The following is a 23,996-nucleotide window of genomic DNA, read 5'->3' as shown; positions in this document are numbered from 1 at the left end:
ATGGGGTGTCTCAGGCGCTTGCACAGAGGTGGTTGCATGGGGTCTCACACGCATGTGGGGGAGCATATGGGAGTTGTGCGCACATGTGTGGGGGCCGGGGCACACGTTGGGGGTCACGCATCATGAGGGTGGGGCATGGGAAGCATGCACGCATTGCATTATGGACTTTAGCCTCACAAAACTATATAGACTCAAATACTATTATTTAATGATGACGATGATATTTATTAGGTCAGGAAAAAGTAGCTAAGAACAAGAATCTTGATTCTTGAAATTCAAAATATAGGTAGTCTTTGACTTACAACAGTTCATTTAGTGACCGTGTGAAGTTTACAACAGGACTGAAAAAATTGATCATTTTTTACACTTCTGACTGTTGCAGCGTGTTGGGATCCTTGACAACTGACTCATATTTGTGGTGGTTGCAATGTTTATTTATTTATTTATTTGTTGGACTTGTATGCCGCCCCTCTCCGAAGACTCGGGGCGGCTCACAACATGTAAAACAGTCACAACAATCCAATTAATTAAAATTTAACGATTTAAGAAAAGAAACCCCATATGATAACAGACACACACACAAGCATACCATGCATAAATTGACGTGCCCAGGGGAGATGTTTAGTTTCCCCATGCCTGACGACAAAGGTGGGTTTTGAGGAGTTTTCGGAAGGCAGGAAGAGTAGGGGCAGTTCTAATCTCTGGGGGGAGCTGGTTCCAGAGAGCCGGTGCCGCCACAGAGAAGGCTCTTCCCCTGGGACCCGCCAACCGGCATTGTTTGGTTGACGGGACCCGGAGAAGGCCCACTCTGGGATCATCTGATTTTATTTAAAGTTTTTTAATCTCACCTTTTTATTTTTATAAATTACTCAAGAATGGGAAACATATCTAATATTCTTTCCGCCTCCTATTTTATCCCTTCTATTTTACTTCCTTTTACTACAGCAGGGGTGTGAAAGAGGGCTGCATCAGGGTTGTATTTGACCTTGGGGAGGGGCGGATGGGTGTGGTCAGCTTGACGTCACTCATGTCAGGGGCGCCTGTGATGGCCCAAGCGCTCTGCTAGCAAAAATGGGCTCCTGAGCTCTGTTTTCGGATGTGATGGTCTCCTGCAACCCTCTGCCAGCGAAAACGAAGCTCTGGAGGCCTCCCAAGCTCCATTTTTGCTGGCAAAGGTCAGTGGGTCAGTCCTTCGCTGTTTCTAGGGCAGTTTTGTGGGCCAGATCTAAGCACCTTGCGGGCCAGATTCAGCCCCTGAGCCTTGAGTCTGACATCCTTGTTCTACCAGATAGTAGAGTCCTTCAAGTTTTTAGGTTCTATAATCTGCCCTGACATGAAATTGACACTTCATATTAGAACCATCATTTAAAAAGTTAAAACAGAAAATGTTGTTCTTGAGCAACTTGGGAAGTTTAGACTGCCCGAGGAGCTGCTGATATAGTTTTACAGAGGAATTATTGAGACTGTAATTTGTACTTGTGTAACTCTGGTTTGGTACAGCAACCAAACAGGGCAGATACAGAGTCCAACAGATAGTCAAAATTGCAGAAAAAAAACCTATTGCAACAATCCTGCTGACAAGCCCATGCAGAGGTTGGTGATAAATTAACGGTTTTGCCACACTATCTATAGAAGGCCTGGGGTTTATGGGAACTTGGGAGGGGTGATTTCAGGAGGGAACAGATGCAGCCACAAAGCATTATTTCGAATGGTTCAAGGTCATCCTATGCCCCCCCCCCCAATCTGGGCAGAAGCAGAGGAAGGGCTGGCCAGGCTGGCACAATCTGAGTGGGCAACATGACAAGTGTGTGGGTGGGGGACAAGGGATGTGAACTTTCAACTGGGTGGGAAACTCAGATTCAGGTTTCCCAGTGTAAGTATCAGGATGGCTTCGGCAATAAATTAGAACTTTGAGGAATACTTTGACTTGGACTCTGATTTAGCTTGGATGCTACCTGGAACCTTGACACTTGCCTTCCACAGAAGACCTGTCTATTGCACAGGCCAGAAAGAGGGTTGAAGATATCTACAGACCCCTCATCCTGGACATAAACTGTTGCAACTCTTTGCCTGGCACAATAAGGCATTGAATGCAAAGACAACTAGAAATGCAGAGTTTTTTCCCTTGTGCTAATTCTCTGTGAATACCTAATTATTGGAATTCTATCTAATGTATTTGTATATTAATCCATATAGTCAGGCTGTAGTAGTAGTAGTAGTAGTAGTAGTAGTAGTAGTAGTAGTAGTAGTAGTATTTATCCTTTTAATTATTATCTCCCCCCCTTTTATTAGCATTATAATGAGGATGAGGATAGAATATAGAATGACAGAGTTTGAAGGGACCTTGGAGGTCTCCTAGTTCAACCTCCTGCTTAAGCAGGAAACCCTACACAAGACAAATGGTTATCCAACATCATCTTAAACTTCCAGAGTTGGAGCATTTACAACTTTTGGAGGCAAGTTATTCTACTGATTAATTGTTCTAACAAAACATTAATTTTAATGATGATTTGTTGCACACAGCCAGTTGTTTATTATTATAAACCTTTATTCATTAAACATGAAACTCAGTCAACTGACCATTTAAAAACGTACCACAGATATTATTGACTGGCACCGATGGTTGATATGGATTGCTGCCAGCATCCTAGGTATCAACCATGTACCTTCTTAAGATTTAAGATTTGTTTATTATTATTATCTCTTTTATTCATTAAACATGAACCTCAGTCAACTGAACAACAACACAACAACAACAACAACAGTAATTTTTGTTGCTTGCAAGTACACTGAGTGCTTTTGTCCTGGAATTCGATTCCTTGAGTGTTTAATCATTTTTGGCCAAATAAAGAATTCCAATTCTCTGCACAAGAACCCTATGAGGTAGGTTGGGATGAGAGATAAAGTGATTAAAGTCATCTAGATTGTTTTCACGATATTCAGAGTGCATTAATTGGTTTTATCCATGTATATCTTTTAGACCAGAGGAAAAAGATTAATGTTCATTGAACAGATGATGCTATACTTTTTCCTGAGAGCTTAAAGTTAGAAAGTTTTGTTGTTTAATGTAATTTGAATTATTAATATCTTAAAATTATTCTTTGGCACACAGCCTATCCTATATTAGTTAACTTTGGCTACTCACAAGCATACAGCTGGGTTTTTTTTAACAATTTAGTGCCTCAGCTAGAATAAATGTAGATGTATAAAAATTCTATTGGGTTCCCCAAAGAGATCTGTTTTTTGGGGAGGGTTATTGTGAATGTGAATATCACATAATTGTTCCTTTAGCATTTTTAGGAAACAATCATTGTGTAGAGCACTTAGTACGTAGAGATTTGGACTTCCTTCCTGACTCCAGTGAAATGTAATGACTGATGCACAATAGTAATATGATGCCCTTCTCATTCTATAAGGTCAGTTAGCATGCCAGGCTAAACCATAAGTGATAAAAATGCTCATATGCGCCTGCAATCTCTGTCTGCAAGCTGATTATGTGAACTTAATATGACATTTATTTATTTATTGGATTTATATGCCACCCCTCTCTGAGGACTCGGGGCGACATATTAATCGTGAGGATCTTCTGGCCTAGAAATTAAAGTTAGGCTGTGTATTGTAGATGCACACAAAATCTAAATCCAATATTTTCGTGTCGTGCTTGGCTAAGCAAGCCATGGATAATCAAAAGCCTTATCCACTTGTTCTCACTGCTTATGCTTAACTTCAGAGGCAAATATAATTTCAGTGGCTCAAGAAGCAGTTCGGGAAGCCCATAAGCGCCCAATAAAGATGGTTATGATATTAAGGTATAATTATGATTGTTATGTTCTGTATTCTTGGAAGGAAGTAGTGAGAATTACTATTAACAACTCTTATTCCACAACACAGTCATAAATTGAATTGTACAGTATAGTGATGGAATATAATACTGTATAATCCCATTAAACACTTCCAGTGGGAAAGAATCTACTGTCTTCTGAGACATATCAATTTCATTGTTGAACTACTTATAGCATTAGGAATTTGTCCTGATTCCCCACCCAAAATTGAGACATACTGCTTCTTGACCTCTGGAACAACTTTGAATAATTCTGCCCTGCAGTCTACATGACAGCCAGCCCTTTGGATGCCTGAAGCTAGCTAAATTGCCTTCCTGCATTTTTCTCTTATCTTGGTAAATATTCCAGGCTCTATCACAGTGATGGCGAACCTATGGCATGGGTGCCACAGGTGGCACGTGGAGCCATATCTGCCGGCATGCAAGCTGTTTCCCTAGCTCAGCTCCAACATGCATGTGTGTCCTGGTCAGCTGATTTTTGGCTGGCACAGAGGCTCTGAGAGGGCATTTTTGGCTTCCAGAGAGCCTCCAGGGGGATGGGGGAGGGTGTTTTTACCTTCTTCCGGCTCCAGGGAAGCCTTTGGAGTCTGGGGAGAGTGAAACATGAGCCTGCTGGGCCCACCAGAAGTTGGGAACAGGCATTTTCTAGCCTCCAGAGTGCCTCCAGGGGACGGGGGAAGCTGTTTTCGCCCTCCCCAGGCATTGAACTATGACTGTGGGCACTCAAGCATGCTTGATAGCACATGCCCATGCTTTTTCAGCACCCAAAGAAAAAAAAGTTCGCTATCACTGCTCTATCATCTTGGTTGCTTTATTCCAGATATTTTCTAGTTTGTCACAGTTTTCCTAAAACACATCCAGAACTGGGTGCAGTATTCTAAATCTAGTCTGACCAATGCAACATAAAATAGAAACATAGAAGACTGACGGCAGAAAAAGACCTCATGGTCCATCTAGTCTGCCCTTATACTATTTTCTGTATTTTATCTTAGGATAGATCTATGTTTATCCCAGGCATGTTTAAATTTAGTTACTGTGGATTTACCAACCACGTCTGCTGGAAGTTTGTTCCAAGGGTCTACTATTCCTTTCAGTAAAATAATATTTTCTCATGTTGCTTTTGATCTTTCCCCCAACTAACTTTAGATTGTGTCCCCTTGTTCTTTTGTTCACTTTCCTATTAACAACACTTCCCTCCTTAACCTTATTTAACCCTTTAACATATTTAAATGTTTCGATCATGTCCCCCTTTTCCTTCTGTCCTCCAGACTATACAGATTGAGTTCATTAAGTCTTTCCTGATATGTTTTATGCTTAAGACCTTCCACCATTCTTGTAGCCCGTCTTTGGACCCGTTCAATTTTGTCAATATCTTTTTGTAGGTGAGGTCTCCAGAACTGAACACAGTATTCCAAATGTGGTCTCACCAGCAGTCTATATAGCGGGATCATAATCTCCCTCTTCCTGCTTGTTATACCTCATAACATGCATTTACAGGACCATCTTCTGCCTTATATGTCCCAGCGACTGATTAGATTGGCCTTCTCCAGGTCCCATCGGCCAATCATTGCCGGCTGGTGGGAGCGCGGGGAAGGGCCTTCTCTGTGGCGGATCTGGTCCTCTGGAACTAACTCTCCCCAGAGATTCGTACTGCCCTCACCCCCCTGGCCTCCCGAAAAGCCTTGAAAACACGCCTATGCTGGCAGGCCTGGGGCAGTTGAGCAATAACATTCTGTATGAATGATTGATGGTTTTTAAACTTTGTATATGCTATTCTGGAGTTTTTTAATTTCTGTATTATCTTATTGTTGTGTGCCACCCTGAGTCTGTCAGGAGAGGGTCGGCTTATAAATTTGAAAAATAAATAAATAAAGAGAAGTAATGTTTGTTCTTGAACTTGGCTCTATACCTCTGCTGATGAAGTAAGGAATGCTTTTTTGCAGGACTTGTAATGTAATCTTACATATTTTATGTCACCTCCCACATCTCTGCCATTTAGGAAACTTGAAGACTGTCTATTTCGCTATATTTTAAACAATGGTTAAATTACTGATTTTTAAATATATGTATTAGTATTGCAGTAATTACTATCTCTTGCGCTTTGAGTAAAAAGACAGTGTTTAAATCAGGGTGTCCAGCAAACATGGAAAATAGGGAAATCAGAAAATTATCAGGGAAATCGGTGGTTCGGGAAATATCAGGGAATTATCAGGGAATTGGTGAAAAAAACGGAATAAATCAGGGAAAAAACCCAAACTGTATTAAAATGTTTAAAAGTCAGGGGAAAATCATGTAAAATACCTGGATAGCGTTGCCTGGCATAGTCAAGCAAAAATGAGCATAACTGTGGCAACAACTTGCTTCCTCAGCTACCAATATTTTTCCATGGCTTAGTTGTTTGGTATGACATCATCTACGACTGCGCCTTAACTAGATCTCAAGTTACAGGGAAATGTAAGGTAAATATCAGAGAATTTCAAAATGTTTTCCCTCTGGACACCCTGTTAAATAGAATAGAATAACCAAGTTGGAAGGGACCTTGGAGGTCTTCTAGTCCACCTCCCTATTTAGGCAGGAAGCTCTATACTATTTCAGACAAAGGTTTGTCCAATTTCTTCTTAAAAACTTTCAGTGTTGGAGCATTCACAAATCAAATACAGTAATACCTCATGATACGAACTTAATTGGTGCAAGGAGGAGGTTCGTAAGACGAAAGGTTCGTAAGACGAAACATTGTTTCCCATAGGAAACAATGTAAAGTCAATTAATCTGTGCAACCAAAAAACCCCCCGCAAAAAAACGGCTTTCGGCGACTGCTGGGAAGCCGCACGGCTGTTTTAAAAGGTGACAGCCGGCCTGGGGGGCTTGCCAGCACCCCCCCGAACCCGGGGTTCGGGGGGGGGGGGTGCTGGCAAGCCCCCCAGGCCGGCTGCGACCTTTCAAAACACCCGCGCCGCTTCCCAGCTGTCTCCTGAAGCCGAACGCTAAAGCCGAACTTCCGCATTCGGCTTCGGGAGACGGCTGGGAAGCGGCGTGGCTGTTTTAAAAGGTCGCAGCCGGCCTGGGGGGCTTGCCAGCACCCCCCCGAACCCAGGTTCGGGGTTCGCGGGGGGGGTGCTGGCAAGCCCCCCAGGCCGGCTGCGACCTTTTAAAACACCCGCGCCGCTTCCCAGCTGTCTCCTGAAGCCGAACGCTAAAGCCGAACTTCCGCGTTCGGCTTCGGGAGACAGCTGGGAAGCGGTGCGGCTGTTTTAAAAGGTCGCAGCCGGCCTGGGGGGCTTCCCAGCAACCTCCCGAACCGAACCCGGGGTTCAGCAAAATTTTGCCTCTTCTTACGAACTTTGTTCGAGTTACGAACCGGCGTTCGGGAGGCTTCTGGGAAGCCCCGCCGCCCGGCTGTCACCTTTTAAAACAGCCGCGCGGCTTCCCAGCAGTCTCCGAACGCCGGTTCGTGACTCGAAAAAAGTTCGTAAGAAAAGGCAAAATTTTTCTGAACCCCGGATTCGTATCACGAGTTGTTCGTAAGACGAGGGGTTCGTATCTTGAGGTACCACTGTACAGTGATACCTCGTCTTACAAACCCCTTGTCATGCAAACTTTTTGAGATACAAACCCGGGGTTTAAGATTTTTTTTGCCTCTTCAAACAATTTTCACCTTACAAATCCAAACCACCGCCATTGGGATGCCCCGCCTCCAAACTTCTGTTGCCAGCAAAGCACCCATTTTTGCGCTGCTGGGATTCCCCTGAGTCTCCCCTCCATGGGAAACATCACCTCTGGACTTCTGTGTTTTCGCGATGCTGCAAGGGAATCCCAGCAGCGCAAAAACGGGCGCTTCGCTGGCAACGGAAGTCCGGAGGTGGGGTTTCCCAGTGAGGGGAGCCTCAGCGAAATCGCAGCATCACAAAAACACGGAAGTTCGGAGGTGGGGTTTCAAGGACTTCCATATTTTTGCTCTTCGGCTGTCAAAAGGGGTGAGTTTTGGGCTTGCCTGCATTAATCGCTTTTCCATTGATTCCTGTGGGAAACATTGTTTCGTCTTACAAATTTTTCACCTTACAAACCTCGTCCCGGAACCAATTAAGTTCGCAAGACGAGGTATCACTGTAAATAGTTTTGTTTTAAACTTAACTTGGGTTGTAGACATTTCACCTTAGAGGAATTTTATTGACCAAACTTCTCTCTAGGTGAGGTTGAAAGTCTTTTCCGTAAACTAAGGATTTCTTATTTTTCCTAAGATAAATTAAACATTCAAATGTTGTCTTGCTGCTTTCTTTTGAACACACTTGATCTTGCCATTAATTTTCTTGCATAAATTTTCTTGTATCAATTAGATCCATAAAATTCTTTAATTTTATAGTTTAAAAGGCAGTGCTTACAAGAAGCAGGACTGGGGAGAAAAGGAAGACAAAGAGAAAACGATGTTGTGCATCATTGTTTATCATTCTTATCTTGGAATGGCTGCTGGTAAATTACAACTAAGAGAAGCAAATCAAAGCAGAATTCTCTCTATCTAATCAGGCACTGTGGAATCTGGAGCTGAAGTGAGGAGTGGAGTGAAAAGACTGGCTAGCCTTGAATTGCTGATAGGAAGAAATCTCCAAAAGCAGATTTTCTCTAAACTTTGCAATGCTTATCTAGTATTTTCTGCAGTGAGTGTATTAGTCTGTTAAGATTCCTGGCAATAAGCAATAAAGTACTCTGATCAACACTTTGTGTTGTTCCTGGTTCTTTGTGCGTGACGGGTACAATGAAAAATTGTATTGCTCCTCTTCTCTCCTTTTGCTTATTCCAAACATTATCATCTCCTTGTTAATATTTTGATTTTTTAAAAGACAATCTCATTATTGATCAGCGATTTGGAAATACTATTGCTTCAGTGCTATAACTGTAAAAACACTGCCTTTAAGATTTCTTAATCGTTTTTATTCTCGTTTGTCCTTATTTTCTTTGCAGATTTGTTCTTGTAGTTAAGGAAAAGCACAATGGAATTCTACGAGTCTCCCTATTTTATCATCCTGGTACCTTCTGTGGTGATTGCTGTCATCTTCCTCTTTTTTTGGCTTTTTATGAAAGAAACACTCTACGATGAAGCCCTCGCCAAACAAAAGAGGGACCAAAAGATTCTGCCCAGTAAGACTGATAAAAAGAAAGCAGAGAAGAAGAAGAGCAAGAAAAAAGAGGCCCAGAACGGGAACCTCCATGAGTCTGACTCCGAGAGCACCTCTCGGGACCTCCGACTGTCAGATGCTTTGGGGTCAGAGGAGGAGCAAATTGTCCCTCTTCCCTTGAACGTGATAGAGGCCCCCAGCAGCCTCCGGGAGCGCAAGAAGAAGGAGAAGAAACACAAGAGCAACTCGGAGGAATTTGTGCCAAAAGAGTTGGAGAGTTCTAAGCCTGCAGGAAAAAAAGTGGAACCTGTACCTGTTACAAAGCAGCCCACCCCACCTTCGGATTCAGCTGGGTCCAAAAAAAAGTCTGGCCAAAAAAAGCAGAAAAATGGAATAGGTATGACCGTGTTCCTAGTTTGGGGTTTTGTGTGTGTGTGTGTGTAGGGATGGGAATATATTAGTTAATTGTGTGAAAGACCAAGTCAACCGCCACTATAGAATAAGAGTCATTAGCTGCAGGCTTACAGTTTAAATGATACCGGCCCCAAAGGTAAGGGAATGTCGGGAAAGGTAAGCAACAATGAAATTAAGCAAGTTCAGGCACCAGTTTCTAATGTTATCTATGATGATGATCAACTGTAGTCAAAGTACACACAGTTCAAAAACAAGTCTTGACAGTTTGTCAATGAACAGCCTGGCAGTTATGGATGTAGCTGTGATTTGTCTTGAAGTTGCTAGCCTTGAAACTAAGGCTTTGCTCTGCTCTGCTGGCAGCTCCTATTCTTTCTTGATAGGTAGATCTGGGGTTGGCTGTAAGTGACATTTCATATCCGCTTGGTTTAAAATATTAAGCCAATTCAGGCATAGCATATTTTTTATATACCTCGTAAAGAAGCGTGGATTTCAGAGGATTATAGAAAACCTTTTTTTAACCATTGCTGGATCCTTAAGTCAGAATCAGCAAGATGTCTTTCATTACCTCTGTATTCCATAAGCAATATACATACTTTCCTTCCATCCAATTATAGTAAACCAAAGTAGTTAACAAAAACTATTGGGTAGGATTTTTTTATATTAATGGAAAGTAAAAATAAACAAAAAAACCCATTAAAAATTCAAAAAGAAAAAAAAGGATTGTACTGTATATGAAGAAAATTACGTGGCCAGTTTTATTTTATCCTATATGTGGGGTAATATGGCCCAGTTTTCCAAAAGAAACACAAGAGGTATTGTAGATTCAAGATAAGAAAGATGGTTCTTTTTCTGTTTCTTCATACAATGATAAATTCCAGATTGTTAGTATTTAATTAGAAATACATTCAAATTTTGTACTGTATGATCTTTGTCACACTGTTTTGACATACTTAAGATTACTATTAAACTAAATTATTGAGGCATGCTTAGTGTACATAGTGTGCAACTCTTCTCATTTTTTAGACTATGTTGTATCATAAAATATTATTCCCCCATAGACAAGATCTTATATTTTTTGCCATGTATTTTAGCAAGAAAACTTTATGCCACTGTGAGAGAGACGGGCAGATGAATCTTAAGATGTAAACACTACATAGACCATGCAAACGAGGAAGAATGTAATATTTCTTTTAATAAAGTAATAATAACAAAAGAGGATGTTACACATGAATTGAAGAGTCCTTTGTAGTAACAACTTTATATATAAAGTTTAGCCTTGGCACACAAAATTTCATTCACTGTTTTCTATCAGCAATTTAAACTTTAGGTTCTTTTGATCTTGCTAAATGGAGTTTGATCTGTGGAATGAAGCTTTGAAAAGATAAATATTTTGTTAGAGTACATAAACTTTCCAAGTATAAGAGAGATGTTTTAGATTCAGATATTCAGATTTTTTTTAAAAAAGTTTTCCTGTAGCTAATCCACTGTTCATTTATAATTATAATAACATATTTATGGCTTTCTCAGTATTTAGAACTATTTAGCCAAATACTTCTGAGATATGATAATTGTTTTACATATTACCATGATATAAAGTCTATTATTATAATAGAAGTAAGATGTATATGCAGCAAATATAATATTTTAGTGTCGGATTATGATTGCATATTGTGTTATGCCACGTTTTGATTTAATTATGCATTTTAAAAACAAGTCCTAGTAGCCTGCTTTATACCAAGATATCAGTCAAGGTTTTCAGATTATAGTGGATAGTATTTCACAACATACTGAGAAAAAAATGAACTGCTTCATGGTTTAATAAGATTAATAAAGGGATCTAATATTTATGGTTTGTAATTATAACGTTTATTATAGCTAATGAGCAAACGATTACTGAATAAATCAGCATAGAAATAACCCTATATGGACTTTCTGTAGAGAAATAAGTATCCCCCCTCTTCTCCAGAGGTTCATGGTCACATGTCAACACAGCCTAAGCAGTATACAGTGAACCCTCGAGTTTCGTGTCCTCAAGGATCGCGAAAGGGCTATTTCGCGAGTTTTCAACCCGGAAGTAAACTCCACCATCTGCGCATGCGTGCCCTTCCACGCATGCGTAGATGGTGGAGTTTCCCCGCCGGGCAGAGGCTTCCCTGGGTCTTCCCCCTCTTGCCCCCGTAAGACCCCAGCGGCGGCGCGAGCAACGGCGTGGGCGGGCGGGCGGTACGCGCGGGGACACCCCAGCTCGGCTCCCCAGCTGGGAAGCGGCCCCAGCAAAAGCGTGGGCGGGCGGGCGGTGCCCGCACGCTTGGGGACATCGCAGCTCCGCTCCCCAGCTGGGGAGCCGAGCTAGGGAGTCCCCACCGCGCGCGCGTTGCTGGGGAAAGCGCGCGCGCTTGGGGAATCCCTAGCTCCGCTCCCCAGCTGGGGAGCCGAGCTAGGGAGTCCCCACCGCGCGCGCGTTGCTGGGGAAAGCGCGCGCGCTTGGGGAATCCCTAGCTCGGCTCCCCAGCTGGGGAGCCGAGCTAGGGAGTCCCCACCGCGCGCGCGTTGCTGGGGAAAGCGCGCGCGCTTGGGGAATCCCTAGCTCCCTTCCCAGCTGGGGAGCGGAGCTGCGATGTCCCCAAGCGTGCGCGCTTTCCCCAGCAACGCGCGCGCGGTGGGGACTCCCTAGCTCGGCTCCCCAGCTGGGAAGCGGCCCCAGCAACAGCGTGGGCGGGCGGGCGGTGCCCGCACGCTTGGGGACATCGCAGCTCCGCTCCCCAGCTGGGGAGCCGAGCTAGGGAGTCCCCACCGCGCGCGCGTTGCTGGGGAAAGCGCGCGCGCTTGGGGAATCCCTAGCTCCGCTTCCCAGCTGGGGAGCGGAGCTGCGATGTCCCCAAGCGCGCGCGCTTTCCCCAGCAACGCGCGCGCGGTGGGGACTCCCTAGCTCGGCTCCCCAGCTGGGAAGCGGCCCCAGCAACAGCGTGAGCAACGGGGTGGGCGGGCGCGAGCAACGGGGTGGGCGGGCGAAGGGCGGGCGGCAGTGGAAGCAAAAACACCATCTGCGCACGCGCAGATGGTGTTTTTACTTCCGCACCGCTACTTCGCTAAAAATCGATCATCGCGTGGGGTCCTGGAACGGAACCCTCGCGATGATCGAGGGTTCACTGTATTACCAAAATCAGTATAAAGCTTTAACTTCCCTGGCCTGACAAACTATGGATGGAATACTTGAATATCCTTGGAACAGATGCTATATTTTCTCTCTGGCTGTTGAAATTTAAGGTGATCTTGTCCTCATGTCCCCACCGAAATATCTTACTTGATTTTCCTAAACTTATTTTGATTTGAAGTACCAAAGCCACATCCTATTCCAGATTAATTTGATATGTGTGCATACAGTATACAGATAATCCTCGACTTACAACAGTTTGTTCAGTCACCATTCAAAGTTACAACGGGACTAAAAAAAGTGACTTATGATCATTGCAGCATCCCCATTACATTCAGATATTTGACAAATGTTTCATATTTATGACGATTACATTGTCCCGGGGTCAAGTAATATTTTGTGACCTTTTAACTAGCAAAATTAATGGGGAAGTCAGATTCACTTAACAGTTACGGAGAGGGGCGGCATACAAATCTAATTAATAATAATAATAATAATAATAATAATAAACAACTGCAGTGATTCACTTAACAAATGTAGCCAGAAAAACTGTAAAATGGAGCAAGACTCACTTAACAAATTTCCCAATTAGCAACATAAATTTTGGGCTCAATTGTGATCATGAGTCAAGGATTACTTGTATCACGTATAATATGATATTATATTAATTCAAGTGTTCTATGCAACTTGTACATGGCTATACATAAGAATAGCATACTTGCATACTTAAAAACAGGACGAACATATGTAGATTAGTGTGTACAGTATAAAGCCTGACAAAGCTCATTTTTTTCTTGCTACAGATGATCAGGATGCCAAGAGCGATTCACTTCTGTCCACATCCAGAAAGCAAGATCCTTTCATATTGCATCCTGAGATAAAACAAGAAAGTGTTTCTGGGAAAAAGAAAATGTCTGCAAAAAAACAAAAGACAGATAATGGTAATAAAATGCATTTTATATCTGATTTTTTAAATACATTTTAAAAAATCATATCCATTAAAAGTGTGTTGCCTGGGTACAAATATCTTTGTGCTATTTTAATCAAAATTTACATTATTAGTTACATTGATATTAGTTCTCTAATATTACAATAATAATAAACATAACTATTATTTTCTCCCTCTTAACATACCATCTACTGAAAATATAATATTAAATATAATAATTTTAACAATCATATTGATAATAATAATATTGTTTACATTTTTATCTTAACATATATTCTTTATTTCACCAATCTCCATTTATTTCTCACTATTTTTATTCTCCAATCATCCATAAAATAGCTCCCATGTCATATAATATTCAGTTTCTTATTTCTCCTTTATAGCAAGCGTAAATCTGTTCATTTCTGCACATTCAAATATATTTCTAATCACATTCTCATCTGTGGAGATCTCACTTTTCCAATTTTATGCAAATACAATACCAGCTGTAGTTAATACATGTACAGTTAAATATGCATTTGCTTTACTATACATTTTGGGCAAAATCCCCAACAAAAATATTTCTGGTTTTAAATGTGCTGCTTTATCATCTTTTCCAACTACATTTGTATTTTTGTCCAATATTTTTACATCTGATGTTTTAATAACCACCTTTAGTGGATGATCTTTCTTGGATTAAGTATTTCTGGGTTTAGGGCATCAAATTTAATCACAAAATTACTCCCAAATCAAATTAGCATTTGGGCATTTGTGGAAATGACAAGGTAATTTTGGTGTTAATCCTCAGAGGATTCCTTCCTTCTCAAATGCACCAGCGAGAGGGAAAATGGCTAGCAATACCATTCTCATGAATCAAATATACTTAGAGGAAACTGAAGTTGGAACATTTTGTTCCTTCCAGTTGTCCCATAAAATGGAACATAAAACTGGAAGATCTGGCTTGTAGCATGCATGCAGACGCTTGACTTTGGGCAATGTCTGCTTGTTAAATTACATTAATAGAATGCAATCTATTTAGTTTAGAATTCTCCTATTTTATCAAATGAATTACACAGTTGTTAAATGAATCCTGCTTGCCCTGTTGACTTTGCTTGTCGGAATCTGCCTGGGAAAGTCATAAATAACAATCAGATGATCCCAGGATGCTACAATTCTTGTAAATAAAGGCTGCTTGTTAAATTACATTAATAGAATGCAATCTTCTTAATTTAGAATTCTCCTGTTTTATTAATTATGATAAATGACAATTCTTTTTCACTTAAGAAATGTAACCAATTGTATTATGGCATAGACTTTCATAGTCTGGAATCCACTTAAGTTACATGAAAGATGAATCATTTTGCTAAAACAATTCATTTATGAATTGTAAACATTTAATCCATATACATTGGAACTTAAGAACTGAATTCGTACCGTGACCAGGTTCTTAAGTAGAAAAGTTTGTAAGTAGAAGCAATTTTTCCCATAGGAATCAATGTAAAAGCAAATAATGCATGCAAACCCATTAGGGAAGAAATAAAAGCTTGGAATTTGGATGGGAGGAGGAGGAGGAAGAAGAGAAGGAGGACAGTCGCTGCCCAGAGCGAAGGGAGCGTTTCTTTTCTCTGGGCGCTGGCAGAGGTTTATTCCCTCTCCAAGCGCCCAGAGAAAGGAAAATGCTTTGTTCACTCTGGACTGTCAAAGCCTCCTTAAGCGCCACCGAAAGGCTCCTCTGGCAGCCCAGAAAAGCCCGACGTGGCCAGGATTAAAGGGGGAATGGCAGGAAACTGGCCGGGCTTTTACTCTCAAATTTCCTGGGAAATTTTTCCTGATTCGGGTTTTTTAAGTAGAAAATAGTTCTTAAGAAGAGGCAAAAAAATCTTTGAACACCCGGTTGTTATCTTGAAAAGTTCTTAAGTAGAGGCGTTCTTAAGTAGAGGTAACACTGTACTTGAACTGGGCTACATAATATAACCATTAAGAATAGCAGTATTTTCTGTGACAATTTGCTTTTGACTACAATTGTGACTGGTCTTCTATTACTAAGCTAGGTGATAACTAAATGAGTCATTGCATGACTGCCCCCAATTTTATGATCTGTACCGCCATAGTCATTAAACGAATTACAGAGTTGTTAAATGAATCCTGCTTGCCCCGTTGACTTTGCTTGCCGGAATCTGGCTGGGAAGGTTGTAAATAACAACCAGATGATCCCAGGATGCAACAGTTCTTGTCAATAAATGCTGGTTGTCAATTGTCCGAAATGCAATCATGTGATCTGGGAGACACTGCCTCTCATATGTCAAGGATATATGGTCATAAGATGAGAACTACATGCACTACTATTTGTAGGCTATCCATTCCCATAAAAGTAGCTCTTTATATACTTTAAGCCACAAATCATGGTTGTCCACATTTGGAGAATCATGTTTCTTATAACTTGCTCATTGTTTTAGGATCACTGGGTTTTCTCAGGTTGATGAAAGTGAATACAGTACTGTGTTTAAGATGGTTATAGCGCCATCTACTGGAAAGACAGCTTCAACAAGAATTCCTCTGGTAGCTGAACTTAGCTTTTGGCCAACACAGCACAACTTAGTCAAATCCGGAGTATGATGTTGTCATATGTGTTAATAGGCAGGGCATAGATTATTATATAACTCCCTATATTGTAGTGAGACATTTCATTCTAAACTTCCCTTATGTTTAAAAAATTGCAGAACGTGGCTTCTGGAATTCTTTCCAATTTCTTTACTACCAATACACATAAGGGGCATCAGAATTTTCTACTGTATAATGAAATAGGATGCCTATGTGTTTGTTCCATGTCCATTCATTTACAGGTGGTACACTGGATACTGTAGGATATACAGTGGTACCTCTACTTAAGAACACCTGTACTTAAGAACTTTTCTAGATAAGAACCAGGTGTTCAATATTTTTTTGCCTCTTCTTAAAAACCATTTTCTATTTAAGAACCCGAGCCTGGAAAAAATTCCCAGGAAATTTGAGAGCAGCACGAAGGCCCAGCCAGTTTCCTGCCATTCCCCCTTTAATCCCGGCCATCTTGGGCTTTTCTGGGCTGCTAGAGGAGCCTTTTGGTGGCGCTTAAGGAGGCTTTGGTACTCCATAGCGAATGAAGCATTTTCCTTTCTCTGGGCACTTGGACAGGGAATAAAGCACTGCCAGTGCCCAGGGAAAATAAATGCTCCCTTTGCTCTGGGCAGCCGAGGAGCCACCACAGAGAAGGAAAGGCACCGGCTACAAAGCGAGCGAGAGGAGAGGGGAGCCCTTCAGCATGGAAAGGAAGAGGCAGCAGATAGCAGCAGCAGCAGCAGCCAGTGTATGAGCGGCAGTGTATGGGAGGCAGCCTCGCGCCGGGTGTATTGGAGGTGCGTCCTCTTCCTCGCCGCCTCAGAGTCCCTCTTTTTTTTTTTAAAGCCTTAAAGTTTTGGATTTTTTTGACTCACCTCACCTTCTTTCTTCGGCAGCGACTATCCTCCTCCTCCTCTTCTTCCTCCTCTTCCTCCCACCCAAATTCCGAGCTTTTATTTCTTTCCTAATGGGTTTGCACACATTTTTTGCTTTTACATTGATTCCTATCGGAAAAATTGCTTCTACTTAAGAACGTTTCTACTTAAGAACCTGGTCACGGAACGAATTAAGTTCTTAAGTAGAGATACCATTGTACTGCGTATGCTTTAATTTAGTTCACATAACCAGGAGAGCTTGAGATTGAACAGTTGATAGTTTCAGAATAACTGAAAATGAATGTGTCATACATCAAGTTGAGGCAGTTGAACACATTTGCTCATTAGAGAGTAACAAAATACAGTTGCTGTGAAAAAGGAAAATTTCATGTTGAGAATTAATATTGCATTAAAAATATAAAAATGTATCGCCATACCTAGGTGCTGTTTTCACAGTGTCAACACTTAAACAGTGTCAATATCTAATGAGCTTGTGTGCTGGCAGATTTAGGACAGGCACGAGAACAACCTGTTTCAAATAGTTATACTGTGTAATTCACTGCCACAAATGATTGTTGCCAATTTGCACAGTTTGCAAGAGTGATAAATAGGTTGAAGGACAATAAGGTAAGCAGTGGCTACCATATATAACCTGTTCTCTTATCTAAAATAGAGGCAAAGTAGATATGTTCTTGGTTTTTTAAAATATTTCCACTTCTGTCTGCACCAACCAATATGGTTTTGCTCTCAGTATCCTGAAAACTGGATACTGGTAAGATTCTCAAGTGTGAATTTATTCTCCATGACATCTAGGTTTGGTGTAAGCTGAGAATTCTGAAAATTATCATCAGTCTTTGACTTCTGCATGGTGCTACTCTTAATCTTTACAGTAGAGTACAAATACTGATATATAATCTAAGACTTAATCAATAAGTGTGAATTATTGGAGAAACTGAGGAATGATGAGTTTAATAACCCTAATATAAAAGCACTTTCCAGGTGTTCAAAATATTTCATATGCATAGGTTTATAATTCTTATTAAAACTCTCTCTAAATAGACAGTATTATTCCTATATTATAGATGTGGAAGACTTAAGACTTGGGAAAATGTTTGCTTAAAGTTGTGTAGTTGGTTCATGCCAGAGGTTATATTTTATTTGAATATATTCAAATACTATATTGGCTGAAAATTAGAAACATGGTTTCTAACTGCTAATTTATATGTATTTTTAACATATATTTTGTTTCTATTTTTGAAATAATATATCAAAAACACATAGAACCCCAAACTATCAAAAGTGAGCAATAAGCAATTAATAAAAAAATTATTTTATCAAGACACTATATACCTGTTCAAGAAATAACCAAAGTTCCGGTGTATATGTAGTTAGAGTTGGAAGAAACCAACTCAGTGGTTGGTTTCTTCCAATTCATTAATACATAATGATATATGTATAATACATTATGTTATAATGTATTATAACATTATAATACATAATGTTACCAAGTATTATTGTCAGTATGTTTCCTAAATTTCCAGTTATGACTTTAGTGGATGAACCTTTGATTCGTGCAACAACATATATTCCTCTGATGGATAATGCAGACTCAAGCGTAACAGAGGGAAAGAGAGAAGCAGCTGATTTGGTGAGGCACGATGGTCTTGAAGGACTGCAGAAAACCAGTGTGAAGAAACTGAAGAACGAAACTGATAAAGGTATTGGTGCAAAACAGATGGCATGATCAGGAAAAGTAGTTGGTTGTGCTATGATGCTTGGATTAATAATCATTGCCAGAATAGTCTTAAAAATTTGAGGGTTTGGGTTTTTTAGTTGAAGAAAGTTTAGACTGTGGGCAGACGCAAAATTTATGATAAATGAATTTACATCAAATTGTAAATGGAAGGGCTGGACAAGTTGCATCAGAAATCAAAGGGAATGGAGAGGAAAGAAAGAAAGAAAGTTGGAAGGGGATAAGGCAAGAAGAAGCAACAGGAAAGAAAAGAAAAGGAGGAAGAGGTCCTGATCAGGTAATATAAAAAGATTTAAAATTCTTTCTGTACTATACTTTGAAAGTTGTGTTGGTTTGGCCTTCTGATAAAGGCTTGCTATTGGGACTTGTGACTGGTTTGCCTGTTCCAGAAATGACTAACCTCAGTATTTTAAGTAAAGTAGTAGCGTATATTTCTGAGACAATGATCAGAGAACTGCTGATGGCCTCACCAAGCTGAAATGCCTGAATCCTGATATTAATTTCCAAGTAGAGGAATACATTAAATTCCTGAAATATGTTTTTCAGAGGATGGGAGCAGAGTTCTGAGATGAATGTGAACACAAACATGAAAGTAATAACTGTACCGCATTTCTGATGTCTATGGTGTTTGAGAGTAGTCCAAACAGTATCTTTTATTTTAAGTTTCATGAAAGAAAGATAAGGAGCCTTGAAGTAATCAGCCGTTATTTTTCTTTTGAAGTTGACATATGCAAAATATCTACCTTTTGGTGGAAAATCCATTTTTTATCTTGGGTGGAAAATAATCTAAATATTGGATGTTCTTGTTTCTGTTTATCTTTGAGACAAAAAACCTAAAATTATTACTTATGATAAAATAAGCCTTAGATGGAACCAAAATGACTCCAGTACACTTTCCAATAGAGCTATACTCTATGCTTAGGGAGAATCTGACTGTAGATTGCCACTAGTCCATTCTTTATTTTTAATTGTGCCTTACACTGCAAATATACTAGAGACTATAATTTGGAGTTTTGCCTTGCAAACATTTCCTAGGCATGGGCATAAAATTTATTTGCCAATACAACTAGTCCTCTCTTGCTGACTGCCATTGGGACCAGCAATTTTGATGCTAAGTGACATGGTTGTTAAATGAAACATCATATGCCTGTGGCCATCTTACTATGTCACTTCTGGCTGTGGTTGTGAAGCAGATCACCCATAGTCATTAAGTGCAGTGTCATGAGACCACCACGTGACTTCCTACCAGTTTCCCCATTGATTTTGTTTGTGAGAAGCTAGCTGTGAAGGTCACAAATGGCGATCACACGATCATAGGAAGCTGCAGCTGTTATGATGCACGCCAGTTGTGAAGCATCTGAACCACATACACCTGATCAGGAGGATGCTCTGTCGTCAGGCATGGGGGGATTGAAATTTCCCTTCCCCCTAGGCTTATAGAATTTATACATGCTATGCTTGTATGTATGAGTGGTTCTTTAAATTGGGTTTTTTTAGATTGTTTTAATATTAGATTTGTTTACATTGACTTTTATATTGTTGTTAGCCGCCCCAAGTCTTCGGAGAGGGGCGGCATACAAATCTAATAAATACAAATACAAATACACAACATTGAAGACCAATTGTAAATCTCTCTTTTAAGCACTGTCATAATTTCCAGTGGTCACTAAATAAGCAGTTGGTGAAGCAAAAACTACTGGTATTCATTATACTTATAGCTTGCTGGTTCCTATGAAAAAGCCTGCTGAAAAGTTGTTTTCTATATATCACAGAATAACAATTTTCCTTCTACTCTTACTGTAAAATACGCTGCTTTCTTCTTAAACAGTTCTGTTCATTTCATTTTAGAAAATGTAGATGTGAAGTTTAAGGATTTTATCTTGGTTATGAAGAACATGATATTCACAGAAGAGGAGGCCATGAATGTGGTGGAGTTATTGAAGGAGAAATCTAATGCCATATACGAGATTCTGCAAAAGGTAACTGGTGCTTTGAGGCTAGCATTGCTATTGCATTTGCTTATCATCTAGATAAATATCTGCATTGTCTTTCTTTGAAAAATGAACAAACAAACAATTCTGGATTTTCTTTCTTTGGGCAATAGATCAGAACATTTTTGAGGAAACCTTTTAAGTCTTCTAAATATAGATTATGCCACTATTTTATTCCTGCAATACATAACATATATTTCCTGATTGCTGGTTGTTAGAGATTCTGTTCTTGAGCAGAAGCTTATGCCACAAATACATTATTTTACTACAAAAGCTCATCTTAGATTTTGTACAGCAGCATGTGCAGTTGCTTCTAAAGAAAGTATGTGGGTAACTGGGAATCATTGAGGTTTTGTGATAAGTTATTTCCCAGCAGTATTTGCTCTTCCAGTATTTAGTTTAGTTTAGTTTAGTTTTATTGGATTTATATGCCGCCCCTCTCCGAAAACTCGGGGCGGCTAACAACAATCATAAACAATGTACAATGTTTGCTGTTCTGGTCCTATTTGACCAATTCTTTTTGTCCTTGAATTAGATTCTGCTCCTTATTGCAACTCTAAAATATTTCACATTCAATACTAGTGAATTTAATAGTATTTACCACATGTCTGGCAATAATTTTTTGACTGGTTCAGAAATTCTTTGCTATACAAATTGATGCATTATCATCTTAGAACAAGGGTTCTGAAACTGCTGCTGCATGTAGTCATTAATATGAATAAATTGATGACTTAAGTATAACAGCGACATACTGTATGTCAGGAAATACACTAGAGGAGGAAAATGGGTGGCAGAAAAATGATTCTGATTTGCTGCGGCTTCTATTGAGTTAAACTGATTTATTGTGACACGTGATCTGGTATTTAGTTCCTTCTTAAGTTCATTTTGTGTGCTTCATACAGGCAAGTAAAGGAGACCCGGTTGCAATGCTCCATCAGCTGCAAGAAAAAGATAAATTGCTTATGGCAGCAAAAGAAGAAGGTGCTGTTGCAAAGGAACAATGCAAGCAGCTTTCCCAGGTACAGTGAATCTTAGAATAAATAAATGTGCCATTACTCTTATAGTCGGATGTAAAGGGAGGAACCATCACTCATGGAAAGCACAGCTCAGTGTGTCATTTATACCACTGATAAAAACAGATGCTGGGAGGTTTGATCTTAGGCTTTTAAAAAAATATTTTCAGTAGGAAATACTTCAGATGTGAAGACAATAAGGGGCAAATCCACTGGGGGAAGCATACGTAACAGTCTCTGTTCTCCCTATTCTTTCCAGCAACTCCTTGTTACTTTTATACAGAATTTGGTGCCTCCTCCTTACAGCCTGCTTAGCTATCTTTTCAACTTTTTAAAAAGAGCTCTGTTTTCCTGTTGTTTATTTATTTATTGTTAGAGTTGGAAGGGACCATGCGGGTCATCAAGTCCAACCCCCTGCCTAAGCAGGAACCCTATAGCATCCTAGCCAAATGGCAGTCCAATTTCCTCTTAAAAATGTCCAGAGTGTTGGAGTTCACAACATCCGCTGGTAGGTTGTTCCACTGGTTGATCGTTCTGACCATCAGGAAGTTCTTCCTTATTTCCAGGTTGAATCTATCCTTGGTCAGCTTTCAGCCGTTGTTCCTCATCCGGCCCTCCAGTGCCCTGGAGAATAAAGTGATCCCCTCCTCTCTGTGGCAACCCCTCATATACCTGTAGACTGCTATCATGTGCGCTCTGGCCCTCCTTTTCTCTAGGCTATCCATGCCCAGTTCCCGCAGTCTCTCTTCATAAGTCTTGGTTTCTAGACCCCTGATCATTTTGGTTGCTCTTTTCTGCACCTTCTCCAGAGTTTCAATGTCTTTTTTGAAGTATGGTGACCAGAACTGAACACAGTACTCCAGGTGTGGTCTGACCAGGGCGCAGTAGAGTGGTATTAAGACTTCCCTGGTCTTGGAGTGCATTCCCCTGTTGATGCAGCTTAGGATTGTATTGGCTTTTTTGGCTGCTGCTGCACATTGTTAGCTCATGTTTAGTTGATTATCCACCAAGACTCCGAGATATGAAGGGCTAATGTTAGTTTTGTGGTTTTGTGAGCTGTGTCCAAGTCTCACATATTTAAAAACTGGGAACCTACTAAAGCAGGGGTGTCAAACGTGCAGCCCACGGGCCAGATAATTCACACACAGACCACACCAATCCCAGCTCCGCAAAAAGGAAAAATGTTGTGATATGTTACGTGACGGCAACATGATACGGCAAGTTTGACACCTGTGTACTAAAGCATCTACTGGTAGCATTATGTCTGCCAGTTACCATGTCCTATTGATTTTATTTTTTAAGATTATTTTAATGAAAAGGAAATAAAAGAGATGCTTTAATGCTGTAGAGCGAAATGTAGCCCTTAAGTATACTCTTTGTTTCCGGGAATGCTTTCTGAGCTTCACAGGTGCTCTGAGACATACTTAGAGAATATGCAATCCTGTGGTTTGTGTAAACTGGCCATGGGCCTCAGAATGAGGTGGACTATTGCAAAGAGATACTGTCTGATTTGCTCCTAGGAACTGATGGCAGAGAAAGAAAGAAGCAATTTGGTTATGGGGAAAATGAGAGAGCGAGTTAATACATTGGAAAAAGAACATGGGGTTTTCCAAAACAAAATCCATGGGGGCTACCAAGAAAACCAGCAGATGAAAATGAAGGTAAAGTTAGCATTTATAATGAAAATGAAAATGTTTATTTGACTTGAGTATCTAGATACTTAGGATGGGAACATATATTATATCTCTTAGGTGCTTATTATATTTCTCTGAGTTTATTGATAACTTCTTTTCTGTCCCATGTAATGTGAATAAGGTAGTTTTTTTAAAAAATAATTCACCTTCACATAATTTTAAATTGCTTTTGTCCCATAAATTAGGATACTAATTTCCTTGGTAAATATGTATTGTGTTTTCTTTGAGTGTCTAACAAACAGATTAAAAAATTGAATAACCAACACTTATGCGAAATGATAATTAATTGTAGGTTCTTTATTTTCTCCAGTAAGAGTGAATCAGATTTGTTCTTTAAAAATGTAGACTGAACAAAATCCGGGAACATCCCTAGCTAGATGGTTTCTCTAAACTATCTGCTCAGTCTCTATGCAAGTGGACTTTCCTTCATCCATACCAAGCTATTGCAGTCCTCTGACTAAGTAAACATTTTAAGCAAACTGGAATTATTGTGTAATTGTTCTTCTGTACAGTGTTGAACATAGAAAATGACCTGTAAAGTACACTGAGTCTGGCATCTTTAGTAATATCTTTCATTAGTAATGATTGTTACAGGTGCATACCTCTTAATTATCAGAATGAGTTTTA

At 40.2% G+C, this 23,996-nt stretch overlaps 1 protein-coding gene across 16 annotated transcripts in view; it reads left to right on the top strand.

The window, feature by feature from the left end:
- KTN1 (kinectin 1) overlaps positions 1–23,996 on the top strand; it is a 104,131-nt gene that overhangs the window by 22,319 nt on the left and 57,816 nt on the right. For 9 of the 16 annotated variants that reach the window (XM_070749993.1, XM_070749964.1, XM_070749927.1 and 6 more), the window contains exons 2-7: positions 8,798–9,349; positions 13,324–13,461; positions 18,460–18,636; positions 20,520–20,650; positions 21,565–21,681; positions 23,196–23,336. In XM_070749993.1, the coding sequence (XP_070606094.1) occupies positions 8,827–9,349; positions 13,324–13,461; positions 18,460–18,636; positions 20,520–20,650; positions 21,565–21,681; positions 23,196–23,336 (1,227 nt within the window). In that variant the 5' untranslated portion in view covers positions 8,798–8,826. The remainder of the gene's footprint in view (positions 1–8,797; positions 9,350–13,323; positions 13,462–18,459; positions 18,637–20,519; positions 20,651–21,564; positions 21,682–23,195; positions 23,337–23,996) is intronic. The other 7 variants (XM_070750024.1, XM_070749945.1, XM_070750049.1 and 4 more) reach the window with 1 other exon arrangement.

The sequence above is a fragment of the Erythrolamprus reginae genome, chromosome 1 (genome assembly GCF_031021105.1).
Source record: "Erythrolamprus reginae isolate rEryReg1 chromosome 1, rEryReg1.hap1, whole genome shotgun sequence".
NCBI classification, from domain to species: Eukaryota; Metazoa; Chordata; class Lepidosauria; order Squamata; family Dipsadidae; genus Erythrolamprus; species Erythrolamprus reginae.
This window is presented reverse-complemented; position numbering and strand designations above follow the sequence as displayed.